Source organism: Corvus brachyrhynchos, unplaced genomic scaffold (genome assembly GCF_000691975.1).
Source record: "Corvus brachyrhynchos isolate BGI_N302 unplaced genomic scaffold, ASM69197v1 scaffold22, whole genome shotgun sequence".
Classification (NCBI taxonomy): Eukaryota; Metazoa; Chordata; class Aves; order Passeriformes; family Corvidae; genus Corvus; species Corvus brachyrhynchos.
Window position 1 is genome coordinate 6,977,016 of NW_008238355.1, and position 17,811 is coordinate 6,994,826.

The 17,811-nt window shown below is 38.1% G+C and overlaps 1 protein-coding gene across 5 annotated transcripts in view; it reads left to right on the plus strand.

The window, feature by feature from the left end:
* Nucleotides 1-6: 6 nt before the first annotated feature.
* Nucleotides 7-17,811, plus strand: part of TTC37 (tetratricopeptide repeat domain 37) — a 46,710-nt gene continuing 28,905 nt past the window's right edge. For 2 of the 5 annotated variants that reach the window (XM_017735418.1, XM_017735422.1), the window contains exons 1-16: nucleotides 7-114; nucleotides 995-1,092; nucleotides 1,603-1,746; nucleotides 2,807-2,898; nucleotides 3,540-3,615; nucleotides 5,268-5,408; nucleotides 7,897-7,995; nucleotides 8,092-8,200; nucleotides 9,912-10,052; nucleotides 11,527-11,628; nucleotides 14,435-14,568; nucleotides 15,219-15,305; nucleotides 15,394-15,497; nucleotides 15,608-15,734; nucleotides 16,897-17,076; nucleotides 17,463-17,587. In XM_017735418.1, the coding sequence (XP_017590907.1) occupies nucleotides 1,003-1,092; nucleotides 1,603-1,746; nucleotides 2,807-2,898; nucleotides 3,540-3,615; nucleotides 5,268-5,408; nucleotides 7,897-7,995; nucleotides 8,092-8,200; nucleotides 9,912-10,052; nucleotides 11,527-11,628; nucleotides 14,435-14,568; nucleotides 15,219-15,305; nucleotides 15,394-15,497; nucleotides 15,608-15,734; nucleotides 16,897-17,076; nucleotides 17,463-17,587 (1,751 nt within the window). In that variant the 5' untranslated portion in view covers nucleotides 7-114; nucleotides 995-1,002. Of the gene's footprint in view, nucleotides 140-994; nucleotides 1,093-1,602; nucleotides 1,747-2,806; nucleotides 2,899-3,539; nucleotides 3,616-5,267; nucleotides 5,409-7,896; nucleotides 7,996-8,091; nucleotides 8,201-9,911; nucleotides 10,053-11,526; nucleotides 11,629-12,210; nucleotides 12,371-14,434; nucleotides 14,569-15,218; nucleotides 15,306-15,393; nucleotides 15,498-15,607; nucleotides 15,735-16,896; nucleotides 17,077-17,462; nucleotides 17,588-17,811 lie in introns of those variants that run through there. The other 3 variants (XM_017735420.1, XM_017735419.1, XM_017735423.1) reach the window with 3 other exon arrangements.

A 17,811-nucleotide genomic window follows, 5' to 3' on the forward strand; every position in this document is an offset into this window, starting at 1 on the left:
TAGGTGACAGTGGATCTCATGCTGGACAGTGCCCGCGGAGGGGTGCGTTTGTGATGGCCGAAGCGTCTGTTCCCTCGTAGGAAGCAAATTTATCTCCAGGAGCTGCTGAGCAATGCAAGTCCGACAGGTTTCTTTATAGGTTCTGAGGAAATCTTTGAAATTCGGTCTCATCTTGTGTCTTTTCATTGCTAAATTAGCACTGGGCTCTTAAACGTTACTTTATTTTTGCTTTTAAGCTTCTAGAAAGTTTTTTTTGTTCTTTAGCTGTTTGCTTTTTTCATATTTTTGGGTGCTGGCAGCAGCACTGTTGTTTCTCAGCCTCATCCCTCTCGGCAGCTTTGACTGTGGTGTTTCTAAAGTTCGTTTTGGTGTACCACATACACCAAAACAGTGCATGATTGTGTTCAAAAGCGCAAATGCCTTTTTGGTGTGTCCTTAAATGCTTTTTCTTTTTTGATTCATGGCTGTGGTCAGAAGCAGAGTCTGCCGTAAGTGTGTGTGAAGGGAGGGGAGCAGGGTGGGCCACACCAGAGTGTAAGTGACAGATGGCCGTGGTGCTGCTGTAGAAAGCACACAAGAAAAACCCTGATTCTTAGCAGCCACTGGAACACGTCTCGGCAATAGGGTTCTTAAACACAGTTTACTGCTTAGTTTCTTTTTAAAGAGGAGCTACTATGTGTAGGGTGTTTTCTCGTAAGTCTAACTACAGGCTCTGAAAACACCTCTCCTCCTACTTAAATTTATCTTAACCTGTAAGAAAAGTTTCATTCTTGGATAGCTCCTTTGTATGATTTAACTGTTTGGAATAATGACTTAATCCTGCATTGGAGCTAAATGTGAATAATTTTAACCATGTCATTTTTTTCATCAGTTTCTAGTGCTGTGTGCATTTTGGCATATTGCACTACATTTCTCTGTTTAAAATAACCTCTGTGCAGTAAAAGTATATACATTTTGTGTCAGAATATACTGATGATATGTTCTTTGTATTTAGTAGCCACAATGTCAAATAAAGAAGTGAAGGCAGCCTTAAAAAGTGCTAGAGATGCCATAAGAAATAAAGAGTATAAGGAGGCATTAAAACATTGCAAGGTAATTAATTTTATACTTGGAAGGTAAGTTTTGGGCTCTTTGCACATCTTGCTCTCATTTCCATACCCCTACAGCTGTATGATAGTGCAGAGTGAAGAGTACCTTGTTGATGTGATAGTTGAGATGGATTTTCAGATTTAACTTAATTGATTATTTGTATTAGTTTCCCACGTATAAACTTTCATTCCTCTTCCTTTTGAATTTGCTTACGTGTGGCAATAAGAGTATTAAGTCAAGAATGATAGAGATAAAAATCCATTTCTAATCCAAACCTCAGGAATGCTTTAATTGCTGAGCTGCAAATACAAGTTACTAGCTCAACACTTCAGGGATGAAGCATCCTCTGGCATACGAAGTTGAATTTACTAATCTCAGTCTCTTCCTAAAAATTACATAACTTCTAGTATTGCCGTATAAAATAGTCCACCAAACTGTAGTGATAAAGCTCAGTATGTGGATCTATAAGTTACATTTCTTTCATCAGTTTTACTTAAAATTGTGTGTTTTTAGGCAGTCTTGAAGCAAGAAAAGAATAACTACAATGCTTGGGTATTCATTGGCCTGGCAGCTGCTGAGTTAGAGCAGCCTGATCAGGCCAAAGGAGCATATAAGAAGGCTATTGAACTTGAACCAAACCAGTTGCTGGCATGGCAGGTATGTGAATGTCCACTTTTTGTTTCCCTCAGAAGTATCACTATGGAGTTAAATATAGGAACAAAGCAGAATTAAGAGCTGTATCTTGTTTTCTTGAGGCCCTTAAGTTCCACAGAAACTTTGGAGTAGCTGAGGTTCATATTAGTTGTGTGTCCAATGTAAAACCATGGTGAACTTTATTTTCAGTATATTTGAGTTTTGTGCTTCTTGTGTTTGTATTTCTACATAGCTGTGAGACATGCAGTGGAGAAGATGAATTCAAACAAACACAGTAAATTTGTCCATGTAAAAATTTCTGTGCTTGTAGCTCAAGAAACACTTGACAGTTCTTCTCTTATGGAGAGAAAATGTTTTATCTAGTAATGTCTTTTTCCAGCTTTCAGCATCAAGCGAATTGTTAATGAATTTTGTCGATACTTGAAAGCAAAAGTATACGTTTAAAGTAGCTGTGTGCTGGGTGGTGTGTGCATTACACACACCTATTGTAGTATAGATTTACAACATACAGTTGTGTTATTTATTGGTTTATGAAGCATAAGGTTGCATATTAAGTCTGTTGCTGATAACAATAATCAATGTTTTTCTAAGGTAGTAAGGTTCTTACTATTTTCAGTATAAATGCTATTTTAAAGTATAAATGTGCAACATAACCTGAATTCAGTGTATATTGACATTTCCTCACTTTTGTAATCAGATTCTGGCTTTCTTGAAACAGTACTTGGGTGTTTATATGTATTATTATACATTTTGCATACTATATATATTTTTTTCCATATGGCCTAGTGAACTTTTATGCTGTCTTTTGTGCAGACAAAGTCATGTATTATATACAGGTTTCAAAGAGTTGTTGGTATTAGTTAAGAAAGTGAGGAAAGCTTTTCATTTAATATAAGTAGTGAGTGGGCTGTGCAGAATTCTGCAGTGATTACTGCATTAACACTTGACCCCCTTGAAGGCAATGGCATCATTTTTGTGGGCAGAACAGGTAGTGTTCTCATAAAACATGACTGTTGGCATAAAATCTTATTTCCTTTATTTTTTTTTGCTTTTTTCTGTTAAGGGATTAGCAAATTTATATGAGAAACCCAACCAAATAGATGTCAAAGGAGACTTAGCACATGTTTACCAAAAACTCTTGGAACTCTATGAAAGGTAAAGGATATTGAATACATAAATTCAGTCTTAAGATTTCTAGTTCAGTGAATACCATTGGTGATACACAGTATAGACTTGGATTTTTTAAAGCCTTCTCATATCAGTGGTTTAGCCCTTTTTACTGAGGTTTTCTCTGCTTAGGTAAGGTTTCTTTTTCCTGTCCCTTTTGGTAGAACAAAAACTCCTTTAGTTTAATTGTACTTGTGGCTAGTAGTTTAGGGAATTCCACGTCATTCTAGTTATATGTCTAAACTCACTACCTTGAAGCATTTATCTCTGATAGTTCACTGCCTGCATTAATAAGAAGGCTTATTTTTCACTGCTTTAAGATCACAGAATATGTGTCATGCAATTCATAGAGGCACAGTTCTAAACAAATCTAACTCAGCTGTCACTGTAGCTGACTAGTGTTTGGTTGTTCCCTTATGTTGAAAATTGATCAGGAAGTCCCTAAAAGTAATTTTTTTTTTTATTCAGAGCAGCAATGAGTAAAACTTCTAGGGCTATTTGTAGATTTATTCTAAATATTAGTTTGGCAACTGAACCTACTGAAAATTATTTGTCAGAATTTGAATAACATTATACTATTATATGAAAAACTTACCTTATGTTGGGGGGATTTTCTTTCTCCTTTCTAGTGGTGACAAGCAGAAATGGTGTGATGTATGTAACAAGCTTGTGGAGCTATATTATCAAGAAAAGAAATATTTAGAGGTAGGTCAAGCACTTTCTTTCTTCTAACAGTAATTTTCCATTTGATCTGGCTACTTTTTTTCAAGGAATCCCTACTTTTATGGGCCACAGACCACTTAAGATCTTGTGGACCCCAACAAGGAAGAACTGATTTTAACTGGTTTTTTTTTCTTTTCTACTGGGTAAGACTTGGATGCAATCCATTAAACTAACAGAACTGGCAAGGACTATTAGTATTGAGGCTGAAAGGGCAGAATATAATTCTTCTGTTGTATTTCTAGGAGTCAAAAATGATCCCAGATGTACATTTACATGCCGTATGTGTGAGTCAGGTGTCCCTTCACCTGGCTTGGCCAGTACTAGGTGTCTCATGAGCCCTTCACTGGTGGGGTGATCCCTTCCTAGGCTGTTCCTGATGCTTCATTCTAGAGGCTAAGGTGGGATATGTACACAACCTGAACTTTGTTGCCTGTGTCTTATGTACTGCATTCCCAGCTCAATGATAAGGACACGAAAAGTCTCTTCAGAGCATCACAAGCTTTGCAGAAATCATCATGACTCTGGTCAGTACCACTAGGTGGAGTTGTTAAATGCTTGTGTGGTTCAACAATAATGTTTCCTGCAATCTCTATCATAATATTACAGAATGCATATTTTGGAGGTATGCTGTTCACTTTTCCTTTGCTCTTTGAAAAAGCTGTTTTCTTATAGGGCAGTGCATGGTCGTACTCCATGTCATCTTCCCACCTTTTCTCCAGCAATGGAAAATGAAAAATTTTACGTAGCACAGAGCATGGGGCTGAAGACTATTAGTTAGCTCCAAAGCCTCATTGTATACCATCTTCTTAAACTAAATTTAATGCTAATAGTTTAGCATATGAAGCTGACTTACTCTCTATGGAACAAGAAACTGAAATTAGACTTCTGGGTCATATTTTTTCTTTTCAGTTCGGTTGACTTTTCCACACTGGAATTTCAGCATGGACTGCTGCTTTTGTTCTCTTTTTGTTTGTAGTGCTATAGATTTTTAGGTCTACTTTTACTGTCGATTTCCTCCAGGAACCAGAGTCAAAATTCATATACTCTTGATGTTCTCTACCTTACTTACTGTACCTTGGAAGGTGGAGAGGTCCCACACAGTGCTTTGGGACTTTATTTAATCAGAAAGCAGATAAATCTGGATTACTTTAAATATTACTCTGTTGTCTACCCTGGTGTGATAGAGTTTGATACCAAAGGGTTAATCCAAGAATAAGGAGTTCTACTGTGTCTGCACTTTTGGCAAAGAAACATGGTGTGCAGGATCTGCTTTCTAAGTAAGGACAGAACAAAGATAACAAGAGGACATCTGCTTAGGAATATAGCCACAGCCTAATAAGAGTATAAAAAGACTGAACCAGGGGAGGGTTTTATGGTAATAAACAGTTATAGTATGTATGTCGTGACTGTATGTAAGCAACGCACTTGCAGAGGATCAGAATGCACGCTAGGTGGAGTAGTCCCTCATGCAACCCTTACCCAGTAAAAAATGCCGACTTCTTAATGCTGCATTGGTATAAAGGAGTTTTATTTACCCAGTTTTTGGTGAATTTTGGTGACAAGTTGACTGGACTTGTATCGGACCTCTAGCTCTTTAAAGAGTAACAGCATTGGTCATTTGTTGCTGTTGACAGGTGGCTGAAACTTGGCAGAAACTAATACAGATGAAACAGGAGGAAGGTGCAGAAAAGGCAGAGCTTCATCAGCTTTGGAAGAAGATGATCCAGTTACTGAAGGACAGTACAAGGAACCAGGATAATAAGACTGGGCAGTTGGTAATGTTTCTCACTCCTTGTTCAGCTAGGTACATATATAGGTACGGTGCAGCTAGTAATTGAAGCCTGTTTGTCTGAGTTGACTGTCTCAATGTTCAGAGGTACTAAGCCTCTCAGGGAAACGCTGGGCAATTTTACCTTCTGACATAAAGAGCAGCTGTGCAGCAGTCTGAGATGAGTCTTAGCTGTAATGAGTCACCTAAATTCTTCACCAATTTTTCCAGCATGGTTTGTCCCACAGGGTGTAGTCCTTCCGTAACAGACTTCTCCAGCATGGGTCCTTTTCTTGCTCTCACATATTCTCACTCCTCTCTCTGCCTGTAATTGCTGTTGCACCGATTTCTTCTCCTTCTTAAATCTATTATGCCAGAGGCACTACCACCATTGCCGCTGCTCTCGACCTCAGCCAACAGTGTGTCTGTCTTGAAGCCAGCTGGGATTGACTCTGTGGGACATGGGGGAAGTTTCTAGCAGCTTCTCATAGAAGCCACCTCACTTAGCCTCCTGTGGGGTATGCCCAGCCCCCGCCCTGGAGGGACATCTGCTGAGATAAGGAGAGTGCCTAAACCTCCCAGCAGAACTCCCCTGGAAAGGGAGCTACTCTTCAGTTACGATGAGAAGAAGACAAACCCAGAATCCTCTGGGAGACCCTATGCAGATCCTTTGTAACCCATTGGCCCTTACTGCCCTCCCCTGCCCCAGCGTGAAAAAGCTGGCTCGTGCGGAGCAGCTACACGGGCCTCTCGTCTCTCTCCCTGGTCTGGCCTGGAGGCTGCCCTGCAGAGCTGAGCTGAAATCACAAGCTGACAATCACTAAAGAGCTGATAGTCTCTGCATGGGCCCTCCTGGCCAGCAGCTGAGGGAAGACACTGGGCCCTGGGAAGACGATCTCTTTTGGGACCATCTCTCTGGACTGGTCACAGCTTCCTTGGTCAGAGCTACTGACCCCACACCAGCTGCCATAGCCTCCTGCTAGCAAAACCTTGCCACACAAAAGCAGTACAGACGTTCTTCAAAACAGCAAATTTCCCTTCGCTGTCATCCAAGTTAAAAGAGGTGGCTTTGTGAGGTTTTTCCATTTCGTTGTACCTATTCTTTATCCTAGATAGAAATGTTTTGGTTCAAATTTTCTTTTCTTCTCGAGATGTTAAGCTCTCACTTCTTAGGAAAGTGTCAAAGCTGATTGAAACAAACAGAATGATCATGAATTATACTCATCCTGTGTTCTCTGTGGACAAAGTTAATTTTGTTTTATCTGATTGATCTGTTCTTGCAAGCTGAACCTCACCTTCAACATGAAAGGTGGAAATTTCTCATCTCCAGTCTGCTTGTAGCAGTGTTTCAGAAAGGAGAAAATACAAATTGAAGTAATTTCAGATGGCAAAAAATTTGATCTGGATCTCTGCTTTTGAGAAGGCAAAGACCTTAACTTACAAGCTCTTATAGAAAAGAGGTACTGCAGGCAGCACTGCTTTCTTTTTTGGAAAGAAAAAATAACTTGAAAATAGAGAAAAAAAGGGCATAAACATCAGGAATAGGTTTCACATGCAAATGTAGAGTTTACTGTCGTCTTGAGTAAAGCACCTGAACCAGGAAGGATGTGGGCCTGAAGGCAACACACTTCAGTATTTCTCTTGTGACAAGCTGTGTACAACTTTTTGTTTAGCATGCTTGTTTGTAAGCCTGCACTCCGGTGTCTTTGTTCTCCAATATATAAAGAGTCAAGAAAAAAAAGATTAGATTTCTAGACTAGAGCAGAGAGAAGGGCTGACAGCTAATCCTATAGGATAGTAACCTAATTTACTTCTTTGAACTGGGATTAGGTTTGAGGAAGAATGTATGTTCTTACAAATTTTACCTTCTTTTTACCATCTTATGTTACATGGTAGCATATTATTGCTTCATTTTGTACTAGAAAATTTACATGCTTTAGAGGCTGAGTGCTGCTTCATGATAAGGAACTTGCTTCATGACTTTCTCTGTTCATAGCACTAGTGTAAACTTAATGACTAGGACCAAGGTAATAACATGTAACTATCCACTTTAATATGGGAGGGCTGGAAAGCATGTCCTCTTTGGATTTGCCTGGTTTGGAGAAGAGTGAGGAGTGACCTCTACTGTCTGCAGCTTCCTGAGGAGGGGAAGTGGAGAGGGAGGCACTAAGCTACTCTTTCTGGCATCTAGTGATAGAATTTGTGGGAATGGTTCACAGGACTTGACACGTGTCAGCATTTCTTTACCAAAAGGGTGGTCAGACATTGAAGTGGCCTTCCTAGAAAGTCAGTTGATGCCTGAAATCTATCAGTGTTCAAGAGGCATTTGGTCAATGCTCTTAATAACATGCTTTAGCTTTTGGTCAGATCTGAACTGCTGAGGCGTGTGGACTAGGTAATTGTTGTATGTTCCTTCCAACTGAAATATTCTGTTGTATGAAGGTAACATTTCCCTAATTTTCTTTTTTCTCACTCCTAATTTTTTCTTATTTCAGCTTTTGACCGCATTTGAACATGCGCTGAACTCTGCTGACGTGGTTCCTGGTGAAGACCACCAAAATCTTTACAAAGACTTCATACAGTGCTTGTCAAAAGTAAGGTTATGTTAAGGTGTCTTAGTAAGAAAATAGATGTATTATTTCATGTCTGAGAATTCACACAATTAACTGTTTACTTTTTTTCCTTTCAAGTTTCCTCATGAAGTAGCTAGGTTGGAAAAGGCCTGTCATGATATGATGGCTTTGTACCCTACCATGAGTTATCCTTTGGAAGTACTTTGCTTGCACTTTATTCATTCAGGTGAGTAGGATGGATTTAGGCATTTCTGGGGCTTAAATTTTGTCTTTTGTAGTTGGTTTTGTGACAATCTGTTTACAAGTTTTTACCCTTCACAACCCAGTACAAATACACTCTTTACTTGTATGTTATCTTTCTGAAAATAAAGTGTTTGGTCTGATCCTAGCCCTGTAACTGAATAGTGACTCTAACTGCTCTCCACTCTTAACTCCTGTGAGTCAAGTCCAACTCTTTGAAGTCTCAAAGAAAGAATCCCTTACTTGAAAGCAGCCTCTCCAGATAAATGGAGATTAGCTTCTTGACCTTCTAAGAAGAAATGGAAGAGTGTTAGCGAGTGCTCTAAGTCTGAGGATGGACTACACTTAGGTTATTCTTCACACAGATTCTCTTTCTGCACAAAAAAAACCCCAGATAAACATTTGTGAAACTTTGTTAGAAAGTGTGCCTTGTGAATAGGGAATAAACAGATCTTTTTAGCTGCATGTTCTGAGTAGAAAAAACCAAAAGGGGTGTGTTCAGAAGTGCAGCGATCTGAAAACTATGCATTACTATTTTGAGTCATTTATGAAACAACATTGCAATAGTGTTGGACATATTCGCATCATTTTCAAAGGTAATTATTGGATTTTGGCTTTTCATTTTATTGTTTAAGGCATCAGAAGTTGATTTATTTATTTTTAAGGCAAGGAAACAACATCAGAAAAAAAACCTCCAGAAATAATTTTCAACTTAAGAGAAAAAGGCCTTTTCCTGTTTTGGAGAAATGGAATAATGTAGCAAAATAAAGCAAGTGAGAATTTTTCACTTTGATTTGAAAGTATGAAGACAAATGAGGCCCAGACTCTAAATTTGTAAAGCATTTGAAAATGCTTTACATTTTGAAGAAACAGGCAGAAACTAATTTTCAAAGGAAAAGGTTGGCACAGTTCTTGTGTACCAGTGCTCTGACAACATCTCGCCATCCTACAAGCTTTTGGAGTGGGAAGGATGCTGCTTATGCTTTAGTAAGGCTGTTTGTTTACATCTGAGTCATACGTTTTAATCCTTCATGTCCTGCACTTCACATAAGTTTGTTAACTCAGATGCATTGTTAAGTCACCTTTACCAAATGCAGATCAAAGCAACTGTTACGCCATATGATTCAATAATTTCTTTAAGAAAATAATAGTTTGAAGATTTTTGCAACAAGTCACAAAGTTCCTGTAAGCATTGCCAAGTCTACAGTCGCAGCTAAACACAAGTGTCAAAAGTTAGTGGCATCAGTTAAAATTAAGCTGAAATATTAAATTATATGGTTTCACAGCAAGGTAGTTTCAGCAAGCTCATCACATCAAATTGGTAGGTACACAACATCTGTTCTGGAGGGAAATTATTTTGATTTATTTGTGGCAGATTTTGACATGTGGGCATTCAGCTGGACTTACATGAAAAGCATGTGAAAGAATATTTATTAATAAAGGAAGTATACCTGTAGTAATTTAGCAAAAGTGGTTATTCAGGTTTCAGCATGTCCATTTATTTTGTTTCACAGTGCTGAGTATTTAGATTACTTCTTGGGTTTCGTTTTTTTTATATGATAGAGGATGATAGGTAAGTAGTGCCTTTGGAAAATCTTGTACTCAAAGGATAATGATCATTTACACAGATAAAGTGAGATGTTGCAGTTGCTTTTTTAATCTAAAACTCTGTAAAATGTGTCTTTTTCTGAAACCAGGTACTTTGTCGGAAAAGGCCCTGCACTGTTTCTCTCGGCTTTTGGAGATGGATGCGAGCAGTGGTCCAGGCATCATTGGTTTTGGTATAAAATGCCTCAAAGAAAAGAAATACAAGGAGGCTGTTAAGAGTCTTACTGAAGGTAAATGTGTAATATGAGGTGTAAGTAGTCTGTAAGTCGAACACCAGCTTTAGTTCATGTTGAATAGTTAGGGAATCTTATACTTGCATAGTAGTTTGCCAATTCTAAGACCAGCTAGAATTTAAAAGAATGCTGAACACTTTGACTGTGTTGAAATATTTTAAGTACAGCTTTAAGTATAACATCTCTGAAGCCTTTCATTTGTACTAGAGTCAGCTCTGTAGTGTTTTAAGGTAAACTATTTTTAATCCTGCTGTTATTGGGGAAATAACTGTAGGAAACACTATATGGAGCAATAGCCATAAATGAAGGAATGTGGAATTTATGAAGTAAAATGTAATGCAACTTCTCTAGTAGAAGTTGCATTACTGCATTTCTCTGAACAAAGATGACTTTTCTCTGAAGTTATTTCATTTTAAAATTTCTTTAACACTTACACTAGGTAAAGACTTACATTGAGTATCTAGAGAAAAATATTGTAAGAATTTCTTCCTTTTTTTGTTGTTGTTTTACAGTAACGATATTTGCTGAGGAGTTGGCTTACTCATCTGTAAATTAACTTGCTTGTATTGAAATGGTAAAACTCTTTGCAAAGTACTCATCAGTATACTCGTGGGAAAGCAGGACTGCCCACTCTAACTGTGCTGCTGTGGCAGCTTACAGTGAAAATTGGGTAAATAACTGGGATGTAAGCGTTCATGAGTCAGTCAGACTATGCTGTGATATCCTGCATCCATTCTCCTAGGTTTAGAATAAAATTGTTTCTGAAATGGAATTTCAGAATATTCTACAGTAGTTTACAGTGGAACAACAACTTGCCTAAAATATGAAATAAAAGTTTCATGTGCCTGAGAGCTCATGAAGAAGAAAAAGTGTTCCTTGGAAAACAAATTCTTCTGGCTTAAATGGCCATTGTACGTTTTGACAAAACGTACATCCTGGTTTTGACCAAAGATAATACTTTATCTTAGATAATATTAAGTTGCTTTTCTATTTTTATTTTAACACATAGACTTTGCTCACTGCAGAGAGAATGCGAAGACAAGGGTCTTGGTATAATGTGTAAATATATAGGTTTGGGAATAGTGTCTTTTGCAATGAGATACGTGTTTGCATCTTAGACATTGAGACTTCCAGGCATTACTTAGTAGTTACATAGCAGAAGGCAGAAATTCAGTTTTATTGGTGAGTCTTTAATTAGGGCGGGTTCATCAGAAAGTTTCAGTGTATGTAATGTTATATGCAAAATTAAGCCTAACTGAAACTTACATGCTTTCTAGTTTTTGCCTTGTTGCGTGGAGACCTCTATGTCTAAAACAGTCTAAAATAAGACTCAGAAAAAATTAACTGCAAGTCTTACTATCTGATTGATAATATGTTTTTGATGGCATTATATGGAAATACAGTATCTACCAGCTGCAGTGTCTGCAAGCCTAAGCAACTTTTTAAAGTGTCTTTTTTAAACTCTTACTAGGTTTGCAGAAGACTAACCAGTGTCCAGCAGCATGGCATTATTTAGCAGAGGCACAGATGAAGATTCACGAACACAGGAATGCTGTCCTGTCCTGCAATCAAGGTAACTGCCTGCTAATTGGAAGAGCAACTGCAGAGGTACACCGCTTTATGTAGTCCAGCCAATGTGGCCTTTGTGTGTGGTAGGTCTGAGTTAGCAGTAGTCACAGTCCCTTGCTTTTTGCAGTCTCAAGCTTGTGCTACCTCTCTTTATGATAGCTGAAAAGCACCTTATGCTGCTTAGTCTCAGGAACAGAGAAAATACTGGGCTAAGTGGATCCAGAAAGCTGTGTGATGGTTAATATTTAGAAGGTTTACATGTTCTGATGTGCTGCTTCTGCTGGTGGTTCACCAATCCTGGCAAGCAACAGATTGCCTGAAACCACAAGGGTAGGTGTCACAAATATTTAGTCTGGTAGATATCATGTTTCAACCTCTAAGACAAATTTTTAATCAAGTTAATGTAAAATGCAGAGGTTATGTGTAGTACAGCCGCATCTGAAGAAAACTCACTAAGTGTAAAACTTGATCTGTGCTAGCTGGCAGTGAGGGCAATTATTGTGATCTAGTGATGCATATCTCAACAGAACCACTCTCTGGTCGTTAAAAGTGAAGGGGAAGCTAAAGTGGACTTTTTTTGTGGCAGGGACAAGTTCAGTGAAAAATTTCTCAAGAAAGACTTGAAGACGTAAAAGTATACAGACCTGGCTAAACAGTCATGGGAAATCAAGGGAAAAGTACTTGCTGGCAAGAGAAGTTCAAAATACCTATAAATTTGGGTGGAGGAAAAATGAAAACTGAACAAAGTAGGTAAAAAAGAAATTTATTGCAGAAAGAATGAAAATGGGGTAATTCTTTTCCTATCTGTGTTCAGTGTGGAAGAGCTCAGGGTAACTTTGTACCATGACCCTTCTTTTCAGTAGATTGATCTAATGACTTGTCTGTGATGAGTGTTAATGGCAGTGTCTGTAAAACAAGACAAGGAAACATAGCATTAAGGAACTATGAGATACCAACTTAGGAATTCACTGAGGAAGATAAAGATAAAAATGCTGAAGTTTTAAGGGGTTACATAATTGCGTGCTGAACCTGTCTTGCCACCCAAAGGCTTGGAAGTAGATAGCATGGCTCTAAGTTTTAAAAAAGGTTCTAGGAAAGTTCAGGGAAACCACTGACAGGTCTGGTATATTTAGTGGTCGAATTGGTTAAAACTGAAAAAACAGAGTTAAAGAATTTGTGTAGAAAGATATTTTGGGGGTAGACATCATGGCCTTTTAAAAGTTGCATATTTAGAACTCCTTCAAGGAACTTAGGAGCACTTGGATAAGGGAGATTTCCAGGTGGTAATTTGTAAAATCCCTTACATACTGTTAAGGAAACTACTTCTTAACCCAAGGCTATTTAAAGTTGTAACATTGAGTGTTGAGTTTTTTTAAGTAAGTTAAAAAGTAGAGCAGGGTATAGTAATTACATCTGTTTTCAGGCTGGAAGGAGGTGTCCCATGCATTTTCCCTAATACCTGTGCTGTTTATGAATGCTGAGTAATAAGGTTACAATTTGCTGCTATGCAAAGCAGACTGCAAAACTTCAAGGTGATTACCAGAGTGCATAACTAAGTGTTAAAGCTGTAGAATTTTATGTATTATTTTCAATGCAGAATGATAGTTGTGGGAAGAAGTGTTCTTACAAAGCTGTCCTACACTCTCGTTGAAGTAGAGTGCAGAAAGTCCCTGATCTGTATGAAAAAATAGGACTTCGCTCTGCTTTACAGACATGCCAAATATTAGCAATTTCAGAAAAGGGAATGGTTAGTGAAACATACCATCCACAAACAGTAGCTTTAAGAACTTCAGCAGCATAATAAAATCTGTGTGCAGTTTTGGTACCTATGCACCCCATCTCAAAAAGAAAATAAGAGTAGAAGTTAATAGACTAGAAATAAGGTTGATCAACTGTATAAAAAAAATGCAGCATATGAGAACAAGTAAATAGCCTGACAAGTCCTTTTCCAGCCTGGGGAAGAGATAATTTTAACTCTGTGAAGATGCAAATGGTGTGGAATACAAATGAAGATCAAGTGTTTTGTTTTCCTATGTGGGGTCTGGCTAGTGCCAAATACAGCTAAAATGGCAAGCTCAGAGCAAACAAAACAAGTTTTGTTTTTCAATGCAAAGGGTAAGTTAAGGTGTTGTTCCTTGCTAAAAGATGCTTTTGATGCAGAAATTTTTCTTAAGTCCAAAGCATATGTGGAAAGTTGGAGACAATTTTGGGGAAACATCGCTTTTTACTTGTCTTGTGTAAGTGGCTGTATCAAATCAGACAAAAGTTTGTCCAACATTAAAATAAAGAAATAAAATTAATTGAGCTATGCAGGAAGTTCTTCCCTTTGGAGAATGGTGATACTCAACAGAGAGGCCTTCAATCTCTAGGACTGAAGATCCCAGAGATTATAAAGTAATCAGAACTGCGTTAAAAGGTACAAAGTACAGGCACGAAGGTAAATCCCTGGTTGCAGTAATATTCTTTTATTTGAACACTGAAGTGCAAAACAACTTGTTTGTTGAATGGAGTTCTAAAGAAACAATGACCTGTGGAAAAAATGGTGACACTCTGTTTGTAAGGCCAGCAGGTGGAAAGCAATCAGTATCCATCCATCTCAGCATCTGAGACGACCTCCTAGAATTGACTTAATTTTTAAACTTGAATGAGTAGGAATTTTACAGGACAATTTCTTATATATGGGTGAGAGCAGTCTGAATGGTGTTCTATTAGACAGAAAAGGAAAGATTTTAGAAATATTTGGAAGAGTGCTGCTCTCTGTACTTCTTCTTTCCTCATTTAAGTTGGTGAAAGGTTCTTCTTGTCAACAGCTCTTGAGGCTCTTGGAACTCCTGAGGGTCCTAATCTCCGGTGGAAGAACCTTGCCCTTCAGTTGAAAGCAGAGACTTTGATTAAAATAGCTGATGCTGATGCTGCAGAAGAAGCCATTAAAGCACTTGAGCAGGTATTTTTATTGGCAAAAAGGTCTGGGGTTTTTAAAATATTAAAAAGTGCTCTTATCTTTCTGTACTTAAGCTGAGTATTTCTACTCTGGCCTCCTTTCAGCTTTGTGGTTTAGACCATTCCTACTAGCTGTTGTGTTATTCAAACATTTCTTCCATCCCTGCTTTTTCAGGCTTTGCTGCAGCTCTTTTTAATTTGCAATTCTAATTTTAGAAGCTGTCTCTTTTGACTTTGTCCGGTCTTGCTCACTGTTGCTGGGTTCTTGCTAGTTCTATGCTGTTACTCATCTTAATTTTGATTCATGTTATAATTCTGCCTCCCATGTCCTTCACCCACTTGTCATTAGTCATGAAGAACGTACTACCTTAAGGTTGAATGGTTAAGCTTTAGGGGAAGTTGCTTCCCCTTGTTTTTGTCACACAGTTTCATTATTTTTTGTTGTTCTTCATACTTCTGTACCTTTGTCCTTGCTCTTTACAGTCTTACGCTTGATCCTCATCAAAATTATTTTGAGTCTTCTCAGGGGTAATAGAGAAAACATTTAAATGCTTTCTTGTCTATATCTTCATGCAGTCTGTCTGCTTTTGATGCCTTTGACTTCTTAATGTGGGGACAGAATAAGTTAATTGTGTTTATTACATGGTTTTCTAGACCGTAGATGCAAGCAGTGACCCAGTGGTTTCAGCTCTCAGGGGTCAGGCTTATCTAAACAAAGGTTTAATGGATCAGGCTTCAAAGGTTAGTGCTTTTTGTCATTCCTGTAAGCTAAGCACAATTCTTGTTTTCATTGAGGAAGTAACTAGGGAAAAATGACATCGTTTTGCAGATTTCACAAGAGCTTCTGTTGTCCCACCCCGATCTGGCTGAAGCCCATGCTTTAGAGGGTTTCATCCATTATTCCCAAAAGAACTATGAACAGGCAGAAAAAAGGTAGACTTTTTTTTCTTTCCTCTAACAGGGAAGTGTGGTGGGAGAGTAGAATATAGTATTTTGCAGCTTTTGAGAATTTGTCTGACCTGACCTGTGTTCATTTTGTTCAGTTTTCTAAGTGCTATTGAAAAAAAGGCTGGAACTGCAGAGTATCATCAGTACCTGGGACTCACATACTGGTTCATGAGTGATGAGACAAAAAAAGACAAAGGAAAAGCACTCACTCAGTTTTTGAAGGTAAAGACTACTTTAACTGTTGATGTAGAATTAGTGTTTTCCTGCATCAGAAGCCAAATACGGAAAATACACTGGCTGGAATGAGAGATTTGAATATTCTCCTTGTTACAATGTGTGAGCCTCCAGAGCCTGTAAGCTAGGTTCTGCTGTGCAAAAAGGCATTGCAGGTTACCTGTGCGGTTACCTGGAATCTCCCTGCTTTTGTTTTCAATTAATTCTGGAGGCCTTTGAATTAGCAAAACTTAGTGATGATCCTCTCCATCTTCTGTCCTTGGGGGTTGGAAAGTGGAGGCCTCTAGATAGATATGCAGCATATGCCTTTGAAGACCTTTTGAAATGAGGAGGACAGAATTCAAATTAGAAAAACATGAAGAAGGAAAAAAGTTGAGAATGGTGTTGGGGTTTCACTGTCTGTCCAAGGATGTGAGTTGGTAAAGCCCCATAATTTATATTTAGTGACTGTGGCTTTTTTTCTGAACATAGATCATAACATGAATCAAAAAGATTTAATTTGACATCTGTATTAGTAACTTGGAAGTATACGAAATAAAACTCCAGGCATTGTAAACTCACCATGTAACTTTATGTTAGGTTTTGGCAACTCAAATCATTGCCTACTGTCTGCACTTCAGTAACAGCATAGTATAGTGGCAAATGTAGTTGAAGGGAACAGTTCTTTTGGTTCTAAACCATTTTATGTGATCTTTATTATTATCGACAAAGTGGTTTCCTGCTGCTTGGAGGCTGTGGGTTTCTTAACTTTAAGCAAATCTGCCAAGTGCATCTAAGAAGGAACTGAAACTTTAGAAAAGGCTGGAGTTAATTGTGGTGTAATATGGTAAGACTATGAACATAATGACTGAAACAGAGTAGAACATGAAAATTATGAGATGTCATAAAGATTTGCTTTCTCCTATCACAGCTATTTTAGTGCTTTTTATACAAAATGCTTTGTGTCATGAGATTTGTAGCAGATTTTCCAGCTATTTAAAGCTCAGGTAATCTGTGCAATTTTAAAATAAAGTTTGACAACTCAGATATATCACAGAAGGGGCTTAAAAAATATGATAAGCAGAGACTGAACAAGCAGTTATCACTGGACCTGTCTGTAAGTATAATCCTTCAAAATGCTGTCTGATGCTGTGTTTGTATTTCCTTATAGGCGGCAAAATTTGACAGCTACTTGGGAAGTGCCTTTTGTTACCTAGGTAACTACTACAGAGACATTGCTGGAGACAAAAGTAGAGCTCGTGGTTGCTATAAAAAGGCTTTTGAACTGGATGAGACGGATGAAGAATCTGGAACAGCAGCTGTAAACTTAAGCATGGAACTTGGAGACATGGTATTGTACATTCAGAATGTCAGATTACTGCTGGTTTGTTCTATTAATCCTCCTCTTTGAGGAATCACTTCAGGTTTCCTCTGTATTTAAGATCTGAAAACAAATGTTTTGTCATTGCTTAGCAGCTTTTATAGTTGTACCTGCTTCAATTTTGTGTTCCAATTCCAAATTAAATTTGGAGAGAAGGGTGAGAGAAGATTAATGAGAAGAGTAGGAGAACCAAGCATAACATTGGAGTCATCACGTGTGGGGGGTTTTCCTTATTTAGCTTTTGTTACTTCTTTTTTTCATTCTCCACCTTGCTACTTTGAGGAAGGCATAGAAAGTCATAAGAATATTTTTTAAAAGTTTCTTGTTTACTAACTTGGCATTTGGTACTTTGTTAGGACACTGCTCTGTCAATCCTGAATGAAGTAACTGGAAAAGCAAGACCTGGTACAGCAAAATGGGCCTGGCTTCATCGTGGACTTTATTACCTGAGAACTGGTCAGCCGTCACAAGCAGTGGCTGAGTAAGAGAACTGGTGGTTGGTTTAAATCCTTTTCTACAAATCCCAATGAACTGGTCTTTGCTCATAGCAAATTTTCAAAATAAGTTAGCTGATTATAGCTTGTACTAAACAATGGGAAATGGGTCTGAGCAAGCTGCGTCTCTCTTCAGTTCTAGAATTCACAGAATGTATTCTTGTTAACATAGCAGTGTTTTGTACTAACAAGCCTGGTGACAGGCACAGAC